The sequence below is a fragment of the Leucoraja erinacea genome, chromosome 2, assembly GCF_028641065.1.
Source record: "Leucoraja erinacea ecotype New England chromosome 2, Leri_hhj_1, whole genome shotgun sequence".
NCBI lineage: Eukaryota > Metazoa > Chordata > Chondrichthyes > Rajiformes > Rajidae > Leucoraja > Leucoraja erinaceus.
The window spans coordinates 27,022,796-27,045,442 of NC_073378.1; the positions used below are offsets into that span (position 1 = coordinate 27,022,796).

Sequence of the window (22,647 nt, forward strand, 5' to 3'; positions counted from 1 at the left end):
TCGGCCCCTCGAGCCAGCACCGCCATTCAATATGATCGTGGTTGCTCATCCACAATCAGTACCCCGTTCCTGCCTTCTCCCCATATCCCCTTGATTCCGTTAGCCCCAAGAGCTAAATCTAACTCTCTCTTGAAAACATCCAGTGTATCGGACTCCACTGCCTGCTGTGGCGGAGAACTCCACAGATTCACAACTCTCTGGGTGAAAACGTTTCTCCTCATCTCAGTTCTAAATGGCCTCACCCATTATTCTTAAACTGTGTGTGGCCCCTGGTTCTGGACTCCCCCAACATGGGGAACATTTTCCCTGCGTAGGCTATGGCTCGATATGACTCTACGATGATACTCACTTTGCAGGGCAGGCTAATGATGTTCTTCAGCAGCTTCTCAATTTCATTCAGTCTTGTCTCTATGTCTGGAGCCTCCTTCACTGCGACTAAACCTAGGAGAGACAGAGTTAACACAACAATTACCAACCTCCGCAGGGCACATGGGTATGCGGGGAGACCACACCTGGAGTATTGTGTCCAGTGTTGGTCCCCTAATTTGAGGAAGGACATTCTTGCTATTGAGGGAGTGCAACGTAGGTTTACAAGGTTAATTCCCGGGATGGCGGGACTGTCATATGCTGAGAGAATGGAGCAGCTGGGCTTGTACACTCTGGAGTTTAGAAGGATGAGAGGGTATCTCATTGAAGCATATAAGATTGTTAAGGGTTTGGACACGCTAGAGGCAGGCAACATGTTCCCGATGTTGGGGGAGTCCAGAACCAGGGGCAACAGTTTAAGAATAAGGAGTAAACCATTTAGAATGGAGACGAGGAAACACTTTTTGTCTCAGAAAGTGGTGAGTCTGTGGAATTCTCTGCCTCAGAGGGCGGTGGAGGCCGGTTCTCTGGATACTTTCAAGAGAGAGCTAGATAGGGCTCTTAAAGATAGTGGAGTCAGGGGATATGGGGAGAAGGCAGGAACGGGTACTGATTGGGGATGATCAGCCATGATCACATTGAATGGCGGTGCTGGCTCAAAGGGGCAAATGGCCTACTCCTGCACCTATTGTCTATTGTCTATTGTCTATTGAGTGGAGCGGTGTGGATCATGTGCAGGCAGAGGTGTCAGTTGATCTTGGTATTATGTTGGAAACAGACATTGTGGGCTGAAGCACCCGTTCCCACGCTGCACTTTCCAACAGAGACACAAGGAGCTACAGGTTTACAAATAATGACGGGTCAGGCAGCATCTGTGGAGAACATGGATATAGGACGTCTAAATTCCTTAGAAGGTTCAGGAAGTTCGGCATGTCCCCGACAACTCTCACCAACTTCTACAGATGCGCCGCAGGAAGCATTTTATCGTGATGCATCACGGCACAGTTTGGGAACAGCTCCGTCCAAGATCGCAAGAAACTGCAGAGAATTGTGGACGCAGCCCAGACCATCACACAAACCAACCTCCCTTCCATCAACTCCATTTATACCTCTCGCTGCCTCGGCAAGGCCAGCAGCACAATCAAGGACCAGTCGCACCCCCGGCCACTCCCTCTTCTCCCCTCACCCATCGGTCAAGAACTACAGAAGTGTGAAAACAAACACACACCTCCAGATTCAGGGACAGTTTCTTCCCGGCTGTTATCAGGCACCTGAATCATCCTATCAACAACCGGAGGGCATTTAGAGGACCAACGTGAGCAGGTGGGACTTGCGTGGATGGAGAATCTTGGTCGGCGTAGGCAAGTTGGGCCTGAAAGCCCTGTCCCACGGTACGAGTTCATTCAAAGAGTTCTCCCGGGTTTGCCCTGATTCGAACTCGGAGATTTACGGGAACGGCCGATCGTCGATACTCGGGGCTCTCGTGGACATTTTTCAACATGTTGAAAAATCTTCTCGAGTCTTCCCGTGCTTACTTGCCGTTAGCGAGTCTTCCCGAGTACCTGCCGTTAGACCTACGAGCCGCTAAGAGACGTCCCCGAGCTCCGACGTACCCGCTACGTTCATTCTCCGATTTACCACGAGTTTGATTTCTTTTAAACTCGGGAGAGCTCTTGGAATGAACTCGTACCGTGGGACAGGGCTTTAAGAATCTGTTTCCATGCTGTATGTGTCTACCACTCTCACAATTAGTAAGTTTAGAATCGTGAAATCGCTTTTTACGTAGGATGTCAATAAGTTGGAAAGAATGTAGAAAGGATTTTACTTTACATTTTACGAGGGAGATACAGCGCGGAAACAGGCCCTTCGGCCCATCGAGTCCATGCCAACCAGTGATCACCCCGTACACTAGCACAATCCTACACACAACACTAGGGACAATTTATACATACACCAAGCCAATTAACCTACAAACCTGCACGTCTTTGGAGTGTGGGAGGAATCCGAAGATCTCTCTTATTCTACACAGAGAGTGGTGAGTCTGTGGAATTCTCTGCCTCAGAGGGCGGTGGAGGCCAGTTCTCTGGATGCTTTCATGAGAGAGTTAGATAGAGCTCTTCAAGATAGTGGAGTTAAGGGATATGGAGAGAAGGCAGGAACGGGGTACTGATTGGAGATGATCAGCCATGATCATATTGAATGGCGGTGCTGGCTCGAAGGGCCGAAGGGCCGAATGGCCTACTCCAGCACCTATTGTCTATTGTCTCTCGGAGAAAACCCACGCAGGTCACGGGGAGAACGTGCAAACTCCGTACAAACAGCACCCGTAGTCGGGGTGGAACCCAGGTCTCTGGCGCTGTGAGGCAGCAACTCTACCGCTGTGCCGCTGTGTCATAGTGAATGGAATAACTATGACACAGACTTTGTGTCATAGTTATTCACAGACACAGTTATTCACAGACATCATCGGACTTTGTGAGTCACTGCTGAAGAATGTTATACACAGAAAGAAACAGCTGGCCAGCTGTCTGCTGCAATGTAATGCAGGAACAATAGGCAGAGGCCTTCCTCAGTCCAGACATCTTGCAGCAGGACATTTACACTCTTTCAGGAAGAGGCAGCACTGTGGCAGTTGTTATAGTCTCAGCCTCAACTACCTCCTCTGGCAGCTCGTTCCATACACTCACTACCCTCTGTGTGAAAAAGATGTCACTCTGGAGTTTAGAAGGATGAGAGGGTATCTCATTGAAACGTATAAGATTGTTAAGGGCTTGGACACACTAGAGGCAGGAAACATGTTCCTGATGTTGGGGGAGTCCAGAACCAGGGGCCAAACAGTTTAAGAATAAGGAGTTAAGCCATTTAGAACGGAGACGAGGAAACACTTTTTCTCACAGAGAATGGTGAGTCTGTGGAATTCTCTGCCTCAGAGGGCGGTGGAGGCAGGTTCTCTGGATGCTATCAAGAGAGAGCTAGATAGGGCTCTTAAAAATAGTGGAGTCAGGGGATATGGGGAGAAGGCAGGAACGGGGTACTGATTGTGGATGATCAGCGGTGATCACATTGAATGGCGGTGCTGGCTCGAAGGGCCGAATGGCCTACTCCTGCACCTGTTGTCTATTGTCTGTTGTCACCCGCAGTTGACATTTCGCATCCCGGTTGGTGGAAAGCTGAGCTCTGCGTTTGTGTTGGGTTTTTTTGGGGGAAGGGGGGGGGGGGGGGGGTGCGGGGAGTTCTGTTGGTAGAATGTCCTCATATTCCGTAGAGCAGCCTCTGGTACGGTCTCAATCTGGCTGGTGTCCGAGGATTGCGTTGCGATGCGCAAGTGATCGGCGTACAAACACGACCTGGTTTCCGGGGCAGACAAAAGTGCTGGAGAAACTCAGTGGGTGCGGCAGCATCTATGGTGCGAAGGAAATAGGCAACGTTTCGTCCCGAAACGTTGCCTATTTCCTTCGCCCCATAGGTGCTGCCTCACCCGCTGAGTTTCTCCAGCACTTTTGTCTACCTTCGATTTTCCAGTATCTACAGTTCCTTCTTAAACATTTTCGTCCACTCCACTGCGAAATCTCCTCAAGGTACGCCTACTTTGAAGATGTTCTCCTCCTCCTCCATCCGAAGACAGCTTAACAACCTCCTCTCTCACTGCCCCCCCTCTGTGATTCCCCCTTCCCTCCAACTCTATGACCACATCCTCAAAATGAGCTGTCTGAAGAAGGGTTTCGTCCCGAAACCTGGCCTATTCCCTTCGCTCCATAGATGCTGCCTCAACCGCTGAGTTTCTCCAGCATTTTTGGCTACCTTCGATTTTCCAGCATCTGCAGTTCCTTTTTAAACACTGGTTTCCGGGGTGACGGGTTGGTCATTGCAGTATATACTGAGCAAGGTCCAAGTGCAGGCGTGGGTTCGCATCACACTTCTGACACCATGTTGAGTGTTGTCCGCATAATAACTGGAGCCTTACACCAGGATAAAGATCCAAAGACTTTATTAACTACATAGCAAGTATGACTTCACGCTTGCACGTCTCTCTAATTCTAAGGGATCCAGGCAAGCAGCGGTTACTGAGAAGAAAGTAGGCATAACTACAAAAGCATAAATGAAATACAAAAAAATGAATGATTCAATTTACATTGTCGAGTCCAACCCTTACAACAATGCAACGAAATGCATGACTCAATACGAGTCCAAACCCTAACAATCTTATAAACATAAGAAACTAGTATAGAAACATAGAAAATAGGTGCAGGAGTAGGCCATTCGGCCCTTCGAGCCTGCACCGCCATTCAATATGATCATGGCTGATCATCCAACTCAGTATCCTGTACCTGCCTTCTCTCCATACCCCCTGATCCCTTTAGCCACAAGGGCCACATCTAACTCCCTTTTAAATATAGCCAATGAACTGGCCTCAACTACCTTCTGTGGCAGAGAGCTCCAGAGATTCACCACTCACTGTTTGAAAAATGTTTTTCTCATCTCGGTCCTAAAAGACTTTCCCCTTATCCTTAAACTGTGACCCCTTGTTCTGGACTTCCGCAACATCGGGAACAATCTTCCTGCATCTAGCCTGTCCAACCGCTTAAGAATTTTGTAAGTTTCTATAAGATCCCCCCTCAATCTTCTAAATTCTAGCGAGTACAAGCCGAGTCTATCCAGTCTTTCTTCACATGAAAGTCCTGCCATCCCAGGAATCAGTCTGGTGAACCTTCTCTGTACTCCATCTATGGCAAAAGTGTCTCTCCTCAAATTAGGACTCGTATTATGAGTCATATTATGAGTCATATTATGTCATACTATGATCTTATTGAAACATATAAGATTGTTAAGGGTTTGGACACGCTAGAGGCAGGAAACATTTTCCCGATGTTGGGGGAGTCCAGAACCAGGGGCCACAGTTTAAGAATAAGGGGTAAGCCATTTAGAACGGAGACGAGGAAACACTTTTTCACACAGAGAGTGGCGAGTCTGTGGAATTCTCTGCCTCAGAGGGCGGTGGAAGCAGGTTCTCTGGATGCTTTCAAGAGAGAGCAAGAAAGGGCTCTTAAAAATAGCGGAATCAGGGGATATGGGGAGAAGGCAGGAACGGGGTACTGATTGGGGATGATCAGCCATGCTCACATTGAATGGCGGTGCTGGCTCGAAGGGCCGAATGGCCTACTCCTGCACCTATTGTCTATTGGCTATTGAAAGACACAAAAAGCTGGAGTAACTCAGCGCGACAGACAGGCAGCATCTCTGGAGAGAAGGAGTGGGTGACGTTTTGGGTCGAGAACCTTCTTCAGACTGGTTCGGGACAAGGGAAACAATATATAGATTCATTCCACTGATCTTAAGACTGCCTGGGGATTCATTTCCTGTGAGGATCAGTAATGACTGTTTCTTAATGACCCAGGGTAACACCCTCTCTGATGTATTCTCAAACATACGTGGGAGGTTGTAATGTTTAAGAAGGAACTGCAGTTGCTGGAACAATCGAAGGCAGACTGGAGAAACTGGAGAAATGCTGGAGAAACTCAGCGGGTGAGGCAGCATCTATGGATGGAAAAGTCACCCATTCCTTCGCTCCATCGATGCTGCCTCACCCGCTGAGTTTCTCCAGCATTGTTGTCTGCCTTGGAGGATGGAATGTTTGTTTACAACAAAACTGCTGCCGGGCAGGCCAGGGTTAATTCCTTAATTCAAGGAAGTGGGAAAGAAGGCGTACGTCACGCTTGCGTTCATCGGTCGGGGCGTTGAGTACAAGAGTCAGGAAGTCAGGATGCAGCTCTATAGCAGACTTTGGTCAGGCCACATCTGGGGTGTTGCGTGCAGTTCTGCTCACGTGGGCCGAAAATCGCTTTTAAAACATGGAGGGGGGACTGATAAGCGACGTTTCACATAGTGCTGGAGTAATGCCCCTGTCCCACTTAGGAAACCTGAACGGAAACCTCTGGAGACTTTGCACCCCGTCCAAGGTTTCCATGCGGTTCCCGGAGGTTTTTGTCAGTCTCCCTATATGCTTCCACTACCTGCAACCTCCGGCAACCACCTGCAACCTCCGGGAACAGCACGGAAACCTTGGGTGGGGCGCAAAGTCTCCAGAAGTTTCCGTTCAGGATTCCTAAGTGGGACAGGGGCATTATTAAACTCAGCGGGTCAGGCAGCATCTGTGGAGAACATGGATAGGTGACGTTTCACAGAGTGCTGGAGTAACTCAGCGGGTCAGGCAGCATCTGTGGAGAACATGGATAGGTGACGTTTCACAGAGTGCTGGAGTATAGGTGACTCACAGCGGAGTCTCAGCTTTCTGTGGAGAACATGGATGCACGTGCCACCTGCGCATTTTCAGATGCCATGGGCGGAAATCACTTATGAAACATGGGGGGGACACAATGCGGCCTGACGTCTAGGGCAGGGGTCAGCAACCTAAGGCCCACGAGCCGGATCCGGCCCATAACCCGAAATCATCCGGCCCGCAGGCGTATTTTTTTTCAAATTAGTTTTCGCCACCTGGGAACTGCAGCCAGTCCCGGGGCACGCAGGTGACCCAGGGCGCTACGGCCAGTCCTGGGACACCCGACCTGGGCACTACAGCAGGTCGTTTGGCCCACCGTGTCCGCGCCGACCAGCAATCACCCCGTACACTAGCAGCATCCGACACACTAGGGACAATTTACAATTTACTGAAACACTTAACCTACAAACCGGCACGTCTATGATGTGTGGGGCAGGCGATATAAACCTTAACTAGGAACCTCTCAGGACTTTGGTTTCACTTTGGGATGTTCTGCTATTGAGGTTATTAATTCAACCATGTCTTCGATTATTGTTCAAGAAGGAACTGCAGATGCTAGAAAAATCGAAGGTAAACAAAAATGCTGGAGAACCTCAGCAGGTGAGGCAGCATCTGTGGAGCGAAGGGATAGGTGACGTTTCGAGTCGAGACCCTTCTTCAGACTGTTTATTGTGTACAGGTCTGATTAAGCTGTTGCAAGTAAGAATGTTATTGTTCTGTTTGTGGGTACATATGACAGAAAAACCTCAGGCTATCTTGGGAACAGCTCCATCCAAGACCACAAGAAATTGCAGGGAATTGTGGACGCAGCCCAAACCATCACACAAACCAACCTCCCTTCCATTGACTCCATCTACACCTCACGCTGCCTCGGCAAGGCCAGCAGCATAATGCTGGCTTACTCCTTATTCATAAACTGGCCCCTGGTTCTGGACTTCCCCCAACATCGGGAACATGTTTCCTGCCTCTAGCGTGTCCAAGCCCTTAACAATCTTGTATGTTTCAATGAGATTCCTTCTCATCCTTCTCAACTCCAGAGTGTACAAACCCAGCTGCTCAATTCTCTCAGCATATGACAGTCCCGCCATCCCGGGAATTAACCTTGTAAACCTACGCTGCACTCCCTCAATAGCAAGAAAGTCCTTCCTTCAGTTTAGGAAAGATCTGAGGGGACCCACAGAGTCTTTTACCCAGAATAAGGGAACCACGAACCAAAGGACTTAGATGTAACGTGAGAGGGAAAGGATTTAATAGGAACCCGAGGGGGAAACTTTTTCACATGGTGAGGGGTGGGTGTATGGAATGAGCTGCCAGAGGAAGTGGTTGAGGCTGGGACTATCGCAACGTTAAAGAAACATTTAGACAGGTAGACAAAAGTGCTGGAGAAACTCAGCGGGGGAGGCAGCATCTATGATGCTGCCTCGCCCGCTCTCCAGCACTTTTGTCTACCTTCGATTTTCCAGCATCTGCAGTTCCTTCTTAAACATTGAGACAGGTACATGGGTTGGATTGTTTCGGAGGGATACGAGAAGGGTCTCGACCCAAAACGTCACCCATCTCTTCTCTCCAGAGATGCTGCCTGTCCCGTTGAGTTACTCCAACTTCTTGTGTCCGTCTTAGGCCAAACGCAAGCAGGTGGAACTAGTGTAGATGGGGCATGTTGGCTGATGTGGGCAAGTTGGGCCAAAGGGCCTGTTTCCACACTGTATCCACTTTGTACAGAGCCCTAGTGAGACCACACCTGGAGCATTGTGTGCAGTTTCGGTCCCCTAATTTGAGGAAGGACATTCTTGCTATTGAGGGAGTGCAGCGTAGGTTTACAAGGTTAATTCCCGGGATGGCGGGACTGCATTATGTTGAGAGAATGGAGCAGCTGGGCTTGTACACTGGAGTTTAGAAGGATGAGAGGGTATCTCATTGAAACATATAAGATTGTTGAGGGCTTGGACACTCTAGAGGCAGAAAACATGTTCTCGATGTTGGGGGAGAACAGAACCAGGGGCCACAGTTTAAGAATAGGGGGTAAGCCATTTAGAACGGAGACGAGGAAACACTTTTTCTCACAGAGAGTGGTGAGTCTGTGGAATTCTCTGCCTCAGAGGGCGGTGGAGGCAGGTTCTCTGGATGCTTTCAAGAGAGAGCTAGATGGGGAGATATGGGGAGAAGGCAGGAACGGCGTACTGATTGGGGATGATCAGCCATGATCACATCGAATGGCTCGAAGGGCCGAATGGCCTACTCCTGACCTATTGTCTATTGTCTATTCAGACTTCTCAGGTACCCAAGCACCATCTCCTCAGTAGTAGCACCTGCACTAACCTCTGACCCCTGACTCTCTCGAATTTCTATCATGTTCATGAATTATCCAGGAGTTTGCCCTCAATCATTTATTGATCAATGTCTAGTGCAGTATAATGTGGATAAATGTGAGATCCACTTTGGTAAGAACAAGGAGGCAGATTATTATCTCAATGGTGTCAGATGAGGAAAAAGGGAAGTGCAACGAGACCTGGGTGTCCATGTGCACCAGTCACTGAAAGTAAGCATGCAGGTACAGCAGGCAGTGAAGAAAGCTAATGGCATGTTGGCCTTCATAACGAGAGGTTTTGAGTATAGGAGTAAAGAGGTTCTTCTGTAGTTGTATAGGGCTCTGGTGATACCACATCTGGAGTATTGTGTGCAGGTTTGGTCTCCTAATTTGAGGAAGGACATCCTTGTGATTGAGGCAGTGCAGCGTAGGTTCAAGAGATTGATCCCTGGGATGGCGGGGCTGTCATATGAGGAAAGATTGAAAAAACTAGGCTGGTTTTGACTGGAGTTTAGAAGGATGAGGGGAGGGGTCTTATAGAAACATATAAAATTATAAAAGGACTGGACAAGCTAGATGCAGGAAAAATGTTCCCAATGTTGGGCGAGTCCAGAACCAGGGGCCACAGTCTTAGAGTAAAGGGAAGGCCATTTAAGACTGAGGTGAGAAAAAACATTTTCGCCCAGAGAGTTGTGAGTTTGTGGAATTCCCTGCCACAGAGGGCTGTGGAGGCCCAGTCACTGGATGGATTTAAGAGAGAGTTAGATAGAGCTCTAGGGGCTAGTGGAATCAAGGGATATGGGGAGAAGGCAGGCACGGGTTATTGATTGGGAACGATCAGTCATGATCACAATGAATGGCGGTACTGGCTCGAAGGGCCGAATGGCCTCCTCCTGCACCTATTTTCTATGTTTCTGTTTCTAAGGTTTAGCAAGTTCGGCATGTCCCTTATAACTCTCCTGGGGTCAAGGAAAGAGAGTTCACGTCGCGGCCCCTGTTTCCACCAATCATTCCACCGCCACGCACAAGAAGAGACAAGACGCCATTGTGTGCGCAGTTGTGCGCGTGTTCAGCCCTGACTTCTCCCCTCTCCCATCGGGCAAGAGTTACAGAAGTGTGAAAACAAACGCACACCTCCAGATTCAGGGACAGTTTCTTCCCGGCTGTTATCAGGCAACTGAACCGTCCTCTCACCAACTAGAGAGCGGTCCTCAGCTACCAGCTATCTCATTGTGGATCCTTGGGCTATCTTTGATCGGTCTTTACTCGACTTTATCTTGCACTAGACGTTATTCACGTTATTCCCTTAGTGTGTATCTGTACACTATGAATGGCTCGATTGTAGTCATGTATAGTCTTTCCGCTGACTGGTTAGCGCGCAACAAAAGCTTTTCACCGTACCTCGGTACACGTGACAATAAACTAAACTCAACTAAACTCTCTGAAGAGCTCCCGAACGAACTGGTCTTTAGACTTTACAATTTAGAGATACAGCGCGCAAACAGGCCCTTCGGCCAACCGAGTCCGCCCCGACCAGCGATCCCGCACACTAGCACTATCCTACACACACAAGGGGCAATTTACACTTTTACCAAAGCCAATGAACCTACAAACCTGTATGCCGTTGGGAGTGTGGGAGGAAACCAGAGCACCAGCAGAAAACCCACGCAGGTCACGGGGAGAACGTACAAATTCCGTGCAGACAGCACCCGTAGTCAGGATGGAACCCGGGTCTCTGGCGCTGTGAGGCAGCAACTCTACCGCTGCGCCACCGTGCCACCCTAAATCCAGATAATTCAGTATCAGGTAAGTTTCAATGAGGTCCCCCCTCATCATTCTTCTAAACTCCAGCTAGTACAGGCCCAGTGTCATCAAACGCTCATCATATGATCACAAGTTCACAAGTTCTGGGAGTAGAATTAGACCATTCGGCCCATCGAGTCTACTCTGCCCGTCAACCATGGCTGATCTCTGCATCCTTCTCCCATTTTCCTGCCTTCTCCCCATAACCCTTGACACCAGTTCTAATCAAGAACCTGTCTATCTCTGCCTTAAAAACATCCACTGACCTAGCCTCCACAGCCCTCTTAATTCCCAGGATGGCGGAACTGTCATATGTTGACAGAATGGAGTGGCTGGGCTTGTATTTTCTGGAATTTAGAAGGATGAGAGGGTATCTTATTGAAACATATAAGATTATTAAGGGTTTGGACACGCTAGAGGCAGGAAACATCTTTCCGATGGTACACAAAAATGCTGGAGAAACTCAGCGGGTGCAGCAGCATCGACGGAGTGAAGGAAATAGGCAACGTTTCGGGCCAAAACCCTTCTTCAGACTGATGGGGGGGGGGGGGTGGGGGCGGGGAGAAAAAAGGAGGAGGAGGAGGAGCCCGAGGGCTGGGGGAGAGGTGGGAAGGGGAGGAGACGGCAAGGGGCTAACAGAATTGTGAGAATTCAATGTTCATGCTACCAGGATGCAGACTGCCCAAGCGGAATATGACGTGCTGTTCCTCCAATTTACGGTGGAGCTGACTCCAGCCATGGAGGAGGCCCAGGACAGAAAGGTCAGATTCGGAATGGGAGGGGGAGTTGAAGTGCCCAACCACCGGGAGGTCAGGTTGGTTAATGCGGACCGAGCGGAGGTGTTCGTCGAAACGATCGCCAAGCCTACGCTTGGTCTCACAATGATTGGTCTCGGTGAGACCAAGCGTAGGCTTAAACATCTTAAACATCTTCCCAATGTTGGGGCAGTCCAGAACCAGGGGCCACAGTTTAAGAATAAGGGGTAAGCCATTTAGAATGGAGACGAGGAAACACTTTTTCACACAGAGAGTTGTGAGTCTGCGGAATTCTCTGCCTCAGGAGGCGGTGGAGGCCGGTTCTCTGGATGCTTTCAAGAGAAAGTCAAGTCAAGTCAAGTCACATTTATTTATATAGCACATTTAAAAAACAACTCTCGTTGGCCAAAGTGCTTTACATTTGTTATAAGAATAGCACAACAAAACAGACTACATACATATATACATGTAGCCCTCACTCAGAGGACGTCAGGAAAGGCTTGGGAGTATAGATAAGTCTTTAGTCTTGACTTAAAAGAGTCGATGGAGGGGGCAGTTCTGATGGGAAGAGGGATGCTGTTCCATAGTCTAGGAGCTGCAACCGCAAAGGCGCGGTCGCCCCTGAGCTTATGCCTAGACCGCGGGATATTCAGCAGCCCCAAGTCGGCTGATCTGAGGGGCCTGGAGGTGGAGTGGTGGGTGAGAAGACTTTTTATGTAGGAGGGGGCAAGCCCATTGAGGGCTTTGTAGACATGGAGGAGTATCTTGAAGTTTATACGGAACCGCACAGGGAGCCAGTGGAGAGAGGCCAGGATCGGGGTGATGTGGTCCCTTTTTCGGGTGCCCGTCAGGAGTCTCGCTGCGGCGTTTTGGACCAGTTGCAGGCGGGACAGGGAAGATTGGCTGATGCCAGCGTAAAGGGAGTTGCAGCAATCTAGGCGGGAGGAGATGAATGTGTGGATGATCTTTTGCAGGTCATCAAATTGGAGGAAGCGAGATTAAGCTCTTAAAGATAGCAGTGGTCACCTTTGTCGATGTCACTTGTCGGCCGGATAAATTCAATCAAAATGACCATCTTACCAAAATGTTTGTATCTTTTGCAGACTCTACCAGTTTTTATCCCCAGGTCCTTCTTCGACCATCTTGACTCAGTTCTCTGGAGAGCTAAGCGGCCTCGTCTTAATAAGACCCACCTTCAAAAAACCAAGGCTGCTGGTGGCCTGGCTCTCCCAAACTTTCATTTTTATTATTGGGCTGCCAACCTGCGCTGCCTTGCATTTTGGTCTTTCTTCCACAGCCAGCCCGATTGCCCTGACTGGGTAGCCATGGAATTTCACACAGATGATAATAAGTCCACACCTGCACTATTTGGTTCATCACTTCCACTCCCCTCAATTAAATCTGTAAAAAACCCAGTGGTTCAACACTCTTTGAGGATATGGGTTCAATTCAGGAAATGGTTTGGGTTTGCATAACCTTTCTCTACTGAGCCCTATTGCATCAAACCACCTTTTTAAACCATCAACTCAGGACCCGGGCTTTAAAGAATGGCATAGGAAGGGTATTGTGCGCTTCAAGGACGTGCGTATGGGTAACACTGTAGCATCATTTGAACAATTAAGCAACAAATTCAATCTTCCAGAGTCAGATTTTTTCCGATACTTGCAAACAAGACATTATGTGTTCCATAAATTGCCCAGCTCTTTTATACCAACAGACACGACCCTTGTTGATACAGTTCTTTCTTTAAACCCATCTCAGAATAGACTTGTCAGGATGTTGTATCTAAGGCGCGCCCCCATGGACAAGCTCAAGGCAGCATGGGAGGAAGACTTGGGCTCCTCTCTCTCAGAAGATACATGGAGTTCCATTCTTAAACTGGTTAATTCCACCTCTCTATGTGCTCGTCACTGCCTGGTCCAATTCAAAGTGGTACATAGGGCCCATATCTCAAAAGCCAAATTATCTACTATTTACCCTGAGGTTAGTCCATTCTGTGTTCAATGTAAAATTTCTGAAGCCTCTCTTACCCCAATGTATTGGTCATGCCCCAGTCTTAACGAGTTCTGGCTAGAGATTTTTCATACATTATCCCGGGTGTTAAACATCAAATTGGAACCAAAGCCTCTAATCGCTCTTTTTGGGGGTCACTGGTGAGGAGGTTAGATTAACTGTAGATAAACGCCGCACTATATCTTTTGCTTCTCTTCTGGCTCGGCGAACAATCCTGCTCAGGTGGACGGAACCTACCCCACCCACTCATACTCAATGGCTGACAGATATTATGTCCTGCCTAAAGCACGAGAAAATCAGGTACTCACTTCAACATTCAAATGGAAGGTTTCAGAAAGCGTGGGGACCTTTTTTAAATGCATTCCAGACTTTATAAATGCTTGATCATCAAGCACAGTTTAACAGTTTAACAGTTTAACAGTCTACCCATTCATTTATCGGGGATTATTGCTGTGACAGGCTGGTATTTGCATATACTCACCGGCAGTGACTGGGGAGGGATTATTTTTGGTATCTTATTTTTCTTTTATTGTCGTTTTTGTTGTTATATGTTAGCATAAGTTGTTTTTTATTTATTCTTTTCATACACTCTGTCTGTAACAAATGGACAACCATGCACCTTGTTATGTCTTGAAAACTAAATAAAAAGATTTTGATTTAAAAAAAAGATAGCAGAATCAGGGGAATATGGGGAGAAGGCAGGAACGGGGGGGTACTGATGTGGATGATCAGCCATGATCACATTGAATGGCGGTGCTGGCTCGGAGGGCCGAATGGCCTACTCCTGCACCTATTGTCTGTTGTCCACCCAGGGTCATTCTGGTAAACCTCCTCTGGACCCTCTCCAATGCCAGCACAACCTTCCTCAGTCCTTTCAGAAGGACAGTAATAGCCCTGTCCCACGGTACGAGTTCATTCCAAGAGTTCTCCCGAGTTTGCCCTGATTCAAACTCGGAGATTTGCGGTAATGGCCGCTCGTCGGTACTCGGGGCTCTCATGGACATTTTTCATCATGTTGAAAAATCTTCACGAGTCTTCCCGTGCTTATCTGCCGTTAGCGAGTCTTCCCGAGTACCTGCCGTTAGCGTTACGAGCCGCTAAGAGACGTCCCCGAGCTCCGACGTACCCGCTACGTTTATTCTCCGTGCTTACCACGAGTTTGATTTTTTTTAAACTCAGGAGAACTCTTAGGGACTGAGAATTAAAGGACGTTCTTCTAGGAAGGAGATGAGGAGAAATTTCTTTAGTCGGAGGGCGGGGAATCTGTGGTATTCTTTGCCACAGACGGCTGTGGAGGCCAAGTCAGTGGATATTTTTAAGGCAGAGATTGACAGATTCTTGATTAGTACGTGTGTCAAAGGGTTATGGGGAGAAGGCAGGAGAATGGAATTAGGAGGGAGAGATAGATCAGCCATGATTGAATGGTAGAGTGGACTTGATGGCCGAATGGCCTAATTTTTCTCCAGTCACTTATGATCTTATCAGCCTTCTGAACAAGCTGGGGTGTAGGCTCATCCACCTCATTGCAGGCATGATGTTCCCGATGTTGGGGGTCCAGAACCAGGGGCCACAGTTTAAGAATAAGGGGCAAGCCATTTAGAACGGAGACAAGGAAACACTTTTTCTCACAGACAGTGGTGAGTCTGTGGAATTCTCTGCCTCAGAGGGCGGTGGAGGCAGGTTCTCTAGATGCTTTCAAGAGAAAGCTAGATAGGGCTCTTAAAAATAGGGAGTCAGGGGATATGGGGAGAAGGCAGGAACGGGGTATTGATTGGGGATGATCAGCCATGATCACATTGAATGGCGGTGCTGGCTCGAAGGGCCGAATGGCCTACTCCTGCACCTATTGTCTATTGACACTTTTTCTTTGTATCTGATACTCTACAATGCTGTGACACTGAACACTGCACTCTCTTTATACTATCCGTTGTACTTGTGTAGGGCTTGATAGTTGACTGTACTCATAGATACATAGACAATAGGTGCATGTATCCGTGGATTGTCACCTTGTCGTGGTGGAGAAGCTTGTGTGGACCTGAGATCCTGAGAGCGATGCCGTCTGGAGCTGTGCTCCTGGTAGGGCCACCCATGGCGGTAAGGTCGAGGGGGAGGTCTCTGACAAAGAGCAATCCAACCAAGACCTCAACGGTGGAACAGGCGGAGGACGATGGCTGACCTTAGTGGAGCGTCACAACAGCTGGGAAGGCGGATGAAGGCTGCAGCAGAAAAGGGTCTCCGGTCGTCTTGGACTCCATGACACTGGATCCTGACCCAGATCTGTCAAGGACCGTGGGGTGGCTGTCTGTGCACCAGTCTCCCCACGTTAAACAAAGTCATGCACAGGCGCCCTCCAACCCATGGTCAGCCATAATAATAATAATAATAATAATAACTTTATTTATAAAGCACTTTAAACAACTGCAGTTGCCACAAAGTGCTGTACATGAGAATTCATGGACAAAAGGCTATTACAAACCATAAAACCGTAAAACGAAGGACTATAAAAAACACACTAAAAATTAAAAGACATTAAAAGCACTAAGAACAGGAGCAATGTCTCAGCCAGTGTCGAAAGCCAAAGAATAAAAATGAGTTTTTAGGGTGGATTTGAAGATGGACAGTGAGGGGGCCTGTCTGATGTGCAACGGCAAGGTGTTCCAGAGTGCCGGGGCAGCAACAGAAAAGGCTCTATCCCCTCTGAGCTTCCGCTTAGACCTTGGTACCTCAAGGAGCAGCTGATCAGCTGACCTGAGGCACCGGGCAGGAGCGTATGGGTGGAGCAGCTCAGAGAGGTAAGGCGGGGCGAGTCCATTCAACGATTTTAAAAACAAATAAAAGAATTTTGAAATGAACTCGAAAGTGCACTGGGAGCCAGTGAAGGGAGGCCAAAATTGGGGTAATGTGCTCCCTCTTTCGAGTTCCGGTCAAGAGGCGAGCGGCAGCATTTTGAACAAGCTGGAGACGAGCCAATGAAGCTCGTGCGACTCCAGAGTAGAGTGCGTTACAGTAATCCAGCCTAGATGTAATAAAGGCATGGATTACTGTTTCAAAATGCTGCCGCTCGAGAATGGGCTTCACCTTTGCCAGCTTTCTTAGGTGAAAGAAGCTGGACTTAACCACTGCGTCTATTTGTTTATCTAGTTTAAAATCACCGTCCATCCTAAAACCCAGGTTTAAAGCGGTTGGCTTTACGGACAATGCCAGTGGACCCAAGTCAACAAAGGGAGGTTCACGGCAGCCATTGGGGCCAAACAAAATCACCTCTGTCTTCTCTTCATTAAGTCCCAGAAAGTTTAAGGCCACCCAGGACTTAATGTCCTCAAGACAAGACAGAAGTGATTTTAGAGAATAGTCGTCTTCTTTCCTGAGTGGCATATATAACTGGCTATCATCTGCGTAAAAGTGAAAGGAGATGCCATGCCTTCTTAAAATTGAGCCCAGAGGAAGTAGGTATAGAGAGAAGAGCAGGGGCCCTAAAACTGAGCCCTGTGGAACCCCATATGCCAAGGGAGCGGAGGAGGATTCAAAGCCAGCAAGGCTTACACGCTTGGTTCTGTCTGCCAGATAGGACCTGAACCATCCCAGGGCACTGCCACAAATGCCCACTTGGTGCTGTAATCGGGAAATTAAAATTCCATGGTCCACTGTATCGAAGGCGGCAGATAGGTCCAGCAAGATCGAAGGTCCAGCAAGACAAGAACCACATAATTACCAGAGTCGTTTGCCAGGAGGATGTCGTTGAAGACCCTTAGCAGAGCCGACTCTGTGCTATGCATAGCCTTGAATCCAGACTGGAAAACCTCCCGAATATTGTGCTCGTCCAGGAAGAGTTTCAGCTGAGCATAAACTACTTTCTCCATGATCTTAGAAATAAATGGCAGCTTGGAGATCGGCCTAAAATTGGCCAGAACAGTTTGATCCAGGCCTGGTTTCTTAAGTAGTGGTTGCACTACTGCATGTTTAAAATTTATGGGGACAACCCCAGAACACAAGCTACTGTTTATGATGGCGAGGACCGACTGCCCTATACTCGGGAAAACCTCTTTAAAAAGAAGAGGAGGGACAGCATCACAAGGGGAACCCGACGGCTTGATATGGCTAACCACATCCTCTAGACCCGACAATGTCAGAGGCACAAACTTATCGAATGCCACCAGGCATGGGGCCGGAACAGAGGGGTCAGAGGCAGGAGCTGAGATGAGAGCCCTTATAGAAACAACCTTATTGATAAACAAGTGCAGGAAGTCATTGCACAATTCGGACGATGCTTCCAAGCAGACAGGCTGTGGGGCATTTAAAACAGAATCAATGGTTTTGAATAACACACGTGGGTCGTGACGCTTAGACACTATTATATTGACCGTGACCGAAGGGGGCCTAAGAGGAGTAGGAGTAGGCCATTCGGCCCTTCGATCCAGCACCATCATGTATGGTGTGATTTGATTTCACCGGGTAGCAAGCAAACAAAAGCAATTCTCTCTCGCAGTGCAAGTGATAAACCAATATCAATATTGATAACAACAACCATACCGATACCAACGCCGACACTAACTCCAACACTACTGCTGATTCCAATAGCGATTCCAATAGAGATACCCATACCGATAGCAATATTGATACGGATATTGATACTGATCTATACCAATACTAACACAGAAACCAATATTGATAACAGCATCCGTACCCATACCAACACTGGTACCAATACCTATACAATACAGATACGATACTGATAGCAATATTGATACCAATAGTCAAGTCAAGTCAATACGGATATTGATACTGATATCGATACCAATACTAATACAGACAAGGATATTGATACAATATCGATACCAATACCAATACAGCCACCAATGTTGATAACTGCACCCATACCAACACTGGTACCAATACATATACAATATTGATACGATTACTGATAGCAATATTGATACCAAGGCAGAACGGGGAGGAGGTAGCGCAGCGGGGTACTGACCTTGCCGGAGTGAGCGCTTGTCGGCGTGGTCCCGCTCCCCGGGCAGGGCATGACAGAGGCGGCGGGCCAAGTGGGTGAGTTGCGCGACGGTGCGGAGCAGGTAGAGCACGTTGCGGTTCGACCACTCGCTGCGGATCTGCACGAAGTCGCGCTCGGCCCCGCACACCGACATCCGCCGCAGCCCGTTCACCCACACGCCCCGCACGTACATGTTCACCAGCGAGCGCCCTTCAAACACCGCCGAGGCCATGGGCCAGCCCGCATCACACCCGCTCACACTCACACCCGCTCACGCTCACACCCGCTCACGCTCACACCCGCTCACGCTCACACACACCCGCTCACGCTCACACACACACACGCTCACACACTCACACACACACACGCTCACACTCACACACGCTCACACTCACGTCAGCTCACACCTGCACAGTCACACCCAGCACACACTCTCACCTGCTCACACTCACACACACCCGCTCACACTCACGCCTGCTCACACTCGTGCACAGCTCACACTCACACCAGCTCACCCGTGCCAGCTCACACCTGCTCACACTCGTGCCAGCTCACACTCACACCTGCTCACCTGCTCACACTCACACACACCCGCTCACACTCACGCCCGCTCACACTCACACCCGCTCACACTCACTCACACCCGTCAATCGCCCACACGCTCACGCTTACGCTCACACCCGCTCACACTCACACCTGCAGTCACACCCAGCACACACTCACCTGCTCACACCAGCTCACACTCACACCCGTGCCAGCTCACACCTGCTCACACTCGCGCCAGCTCACACACTCACCCGCTCACTCACACCCGCACACACTCACCCGCTCGCACACACTCACACCCGCACACACTCACACCCGCATCAGCTCACACACACACACAACGGTTCACACTCACACCGTTCAAACTCACACTGACCCGGCCAAACCCACTCTCCCTCCCTCCCTCACTCACTCCACCCGACCCTTCTCTCTCTCTACTCGCACTCGCTTCAAGATCCTCTCTCTCTCTCTATCTCTCCCTCTCCCCACTTCTCTGCCACGTTGATCCTCTCTCTCTCCCGTTCTTACACTTTCCCAAACTTTCCTCTCGCTCTCTGTCTCTCCCTGTCGCTCTCTGTCTCTCTCTGTCTCTCTCCACCCGGCTGCGGGGAGACCAGACTCAGCCACTCCCGTCGCGGCGCGTCCAACCCACTCCCGGGGACTGATCCCTCATCACAATCCCCTCCCCGCCCCCTCCCCCGACCCGACCCCCCTCCGACCCGCCCTCAGCGCCGTCCCCCTCCCCCCCTCCCTCCCCCATCATCTCCCCTCCTCTCCATCTCCCCTCTCCTCCACTCTCTCATCTCATCTCATCTCATCTCCCCTCCCCCCCCTCATCTCCTCTCCTCTCCCTCTCCACTCCCCTCTCCCTCCTTTCCCCCTCTCCTCTACTCTCCCCTCCTCTCCCCTCCCCTCATCTTATCTCCCTTCCCCTCCCCTCCCCTCCTTTCCTCTCCCCCTCCTCTCCCCTCATCTCATCTCTCACTCATCTCATCTCCCATCCACTCCCCCCCCTCTCTCATCTCATCTCATCTCCCTCTCCCTTCCCCTCATCTTTCCATCTCCACTCATCTCCTCTACTCTCCCCTCCCCTCCCCTCCCCTCCTCTCATCCCCCTTCCCCATCTCATCTCCTCTCCTCTCCCCTCATCTCATCTCCCTTCCCCTCCTTTCCTCTCCCCTCCTCTCCCCTCCTCTCCCTTCCCCTCCTCTCCCCTTCCCTCCTCTCCTCCTCACCTCTCTTTCCCTCTCTCCCTCCCCTCTCTCCTCATGTTGTCCAGGCCGGGAAGGAGGGGAAGAATCTCCTTGTGTGTGTGTGTGTGTGTTTCCCTGGAGTGGGACATGGAGCCAATGCCAGATAACAGCCCCACAGAGCGACAGACAGAGAGAGAGAGAATGTATTGGAAAGCCCAGGCACAGTTCACACATTGGGAAATGCAGCAAGTCCGTGCCCAGGAATGAATTCTTGCCTTGAATTCTTGCACGTCACACATGAGTTCCTGAGTTTAGTTTATTGTCACGTGGACCGAGGTACAGTGAAAAGCTTTTGTTTCGGTGTTAACCAGTCAGCGTAAAGACACTTGGGCAGCTTACACCCCATCGGTATGAACATTGAAGATCGACACAAAAAGCTGGGGTAACTCGGGACAGTCAGCATCTCTGCAGAGAATTAATGGGTGTCGTTTTGGATCGAGACCCTTCTTCAGACTCCCTTCCTATGAATATTGAATTCTCTAACCACGTAACCTCATCTCCTCTCATCTCATCCCCCTCCTCTCCACTCCCCTCCCTTCCTCTCATCTCCCTTCCCCCCATCTCATCTCCCCTCCTCTCCTCTACCCTCATTATTAATGTTTCACTATTAATGTTTATTGTTTTATGTGTCATTCCTAACTGTTACTGTATGTCATGTTGTCACTTGCGGGCGGAGTACCAAGGCAAATTCCTTGTATGTGAATAACTTGGCCAATAAACTTATTCATCATTCACCCCCCCCCCCCCCCCCCCCCCCCCCCCCTCCTCCCTCCCCCCATCCTAGTTTTCCGACTAATTTCGGCACGGACTCGGTGGGCCGATGGGCTTGTCTCCACCCCGTATCGTTAAACTAAACTAAAAATATCTAGCCTTTGCCCATCCATCTGCCAATGAAACCTGTAACCACCTATCACTTGTGTGAGAAAGAACTGCAGGTGCTGGATAAAATCGAAGGTAGACACAAAATGCTGGAGTAACTCAGCGGGTGAGGCAGCATCTCTGGAGAGAAGGAATGGGTGACGTTTCGGGTCGAGACCTGAAACATCACCCGTTCCTTCTCTCCAGAGATGCTGCCTCACCCGTTGAGTTACTCCAGCATTTTGTGTCTACCTCCACCTATCACTTGCCAGGCTTTGTCCATTTCCCCACCTCTCCCAAAGTCAAAAGTCGAAGTCAATTTTATTCGTCACATACACCCGAAGGTGCAGTGAAATGAATTTGCCAGCAGCGATACACTTAAAAAGAACACACAATACACAATAAGATTTAAGTAGTCAGAGGGTGGTATATCTGTGGAATTCATTGCCACAGAAGGCGGCCAAGTCAAGGCCAAGTCAGTGGATATTTTTAAGGCAGAGATAAATAGATTCTTGATTAGTGCGGGTGTCAGAGGTTATGGGGTGAAGGCAGGAGAATGGGGTTAGGAGGAGAGAGATAGACCGGCCATGATTGAATGGCAGAGTAGACTTGATGGGCCGAATGGCCTAATTCTGCTCCTATTGCTGATGAACCTTATGATGTGAGCTGGTGGGTGGGACAGAGCAAGGGTGTTGTAGGCACTGAATCACTGCTTGCCTCGTGGCTGTGTGTTGCTGTTCAATAGGGCAATGTCCATATTCAAGTACGGAGGTGTACTGCCCACAGAGTCTGATCATTGAACCTGTTCGACCCAGAGCTGTGCACGCAATCTAATCCGAGTTACAGACCTTTGGCAAGAACCATTGAACCTTTGATAAGGGATTCAGTGAGATCTATATGGACGTCAGCAAGGCCTTGGATAAGGTTCCACATAGCAGGCTGCTCAGGTAGGTTAGATCACATAGAGTCCAGGAAGATTTAGCAAACTGGATAGAGAGTTGCCTCTGCCCGGTCCATCGCAGGTACTGACCTCCCCACCATCGAAGGGATCTACAGGAGTCGCTGCCTCAAAAAGGCAGCCAGCATCATCATCAGAGACCCACACCACCCTGGCCAGGCACTCATCTTATCCCTGCCTTCGGGAAGAGGTCTCCTCAGATTCTGGTGAACTTCTACCGCTGCACCATCGAGAGCATCCTTACCAACTGTATCACAGTATGGTATGGCGACTGCTCTGTCTCCGACCGGAAAGCACTGCAGAGGGTGGTGAAAATTGCCCAACGCATCACTGGTTCCTCGCTCCCTTCCATTGAGTCTGTCCAAAGCAAGCGTTGTCTGCGAAGGGCGCTCAGCATCGCCAAGGACTGCTCTCACCCCAACCATGGACTGTTTACCCTCCTACCATCCGGGAGACGCTACAGGTCTTTCTGTTGCCGAACCAGCAGGTCCAGGAACAGCTTCTTCCCTGCGGC

General features: G+C 49.5%; 1 protein-coding gene across 1 annotated transcript in view; it reads right to left on the reverse strand.

The window, feature by feature from the left end:
- Positions 1-18,850, reverse strand: part of pxdc1b (PX domain containing 1b) — a 35,150-nt gene extending 16,300 nt beyond the window's left edge. Inside the window, exons 1-2 of the mRNA XM_055653659.1 lie at positions 18,501-18,850; positions 350-441 (exon numbers count right to left, since the gene is read on the reverse strand). Of these exons, the coding sequence (XP_055509634.1) occupies positions 350-441; positions 18,501-18,750 (342 nt within the window). The 5' untranslated portion in view covers positions 18,751-18,850. The remainder of the gene's footprint in view (positions 1-349; positions 442-18,500) is intronic.
- Positions 18,851-22,647: the final 3,797 nt, after the last annotated feature.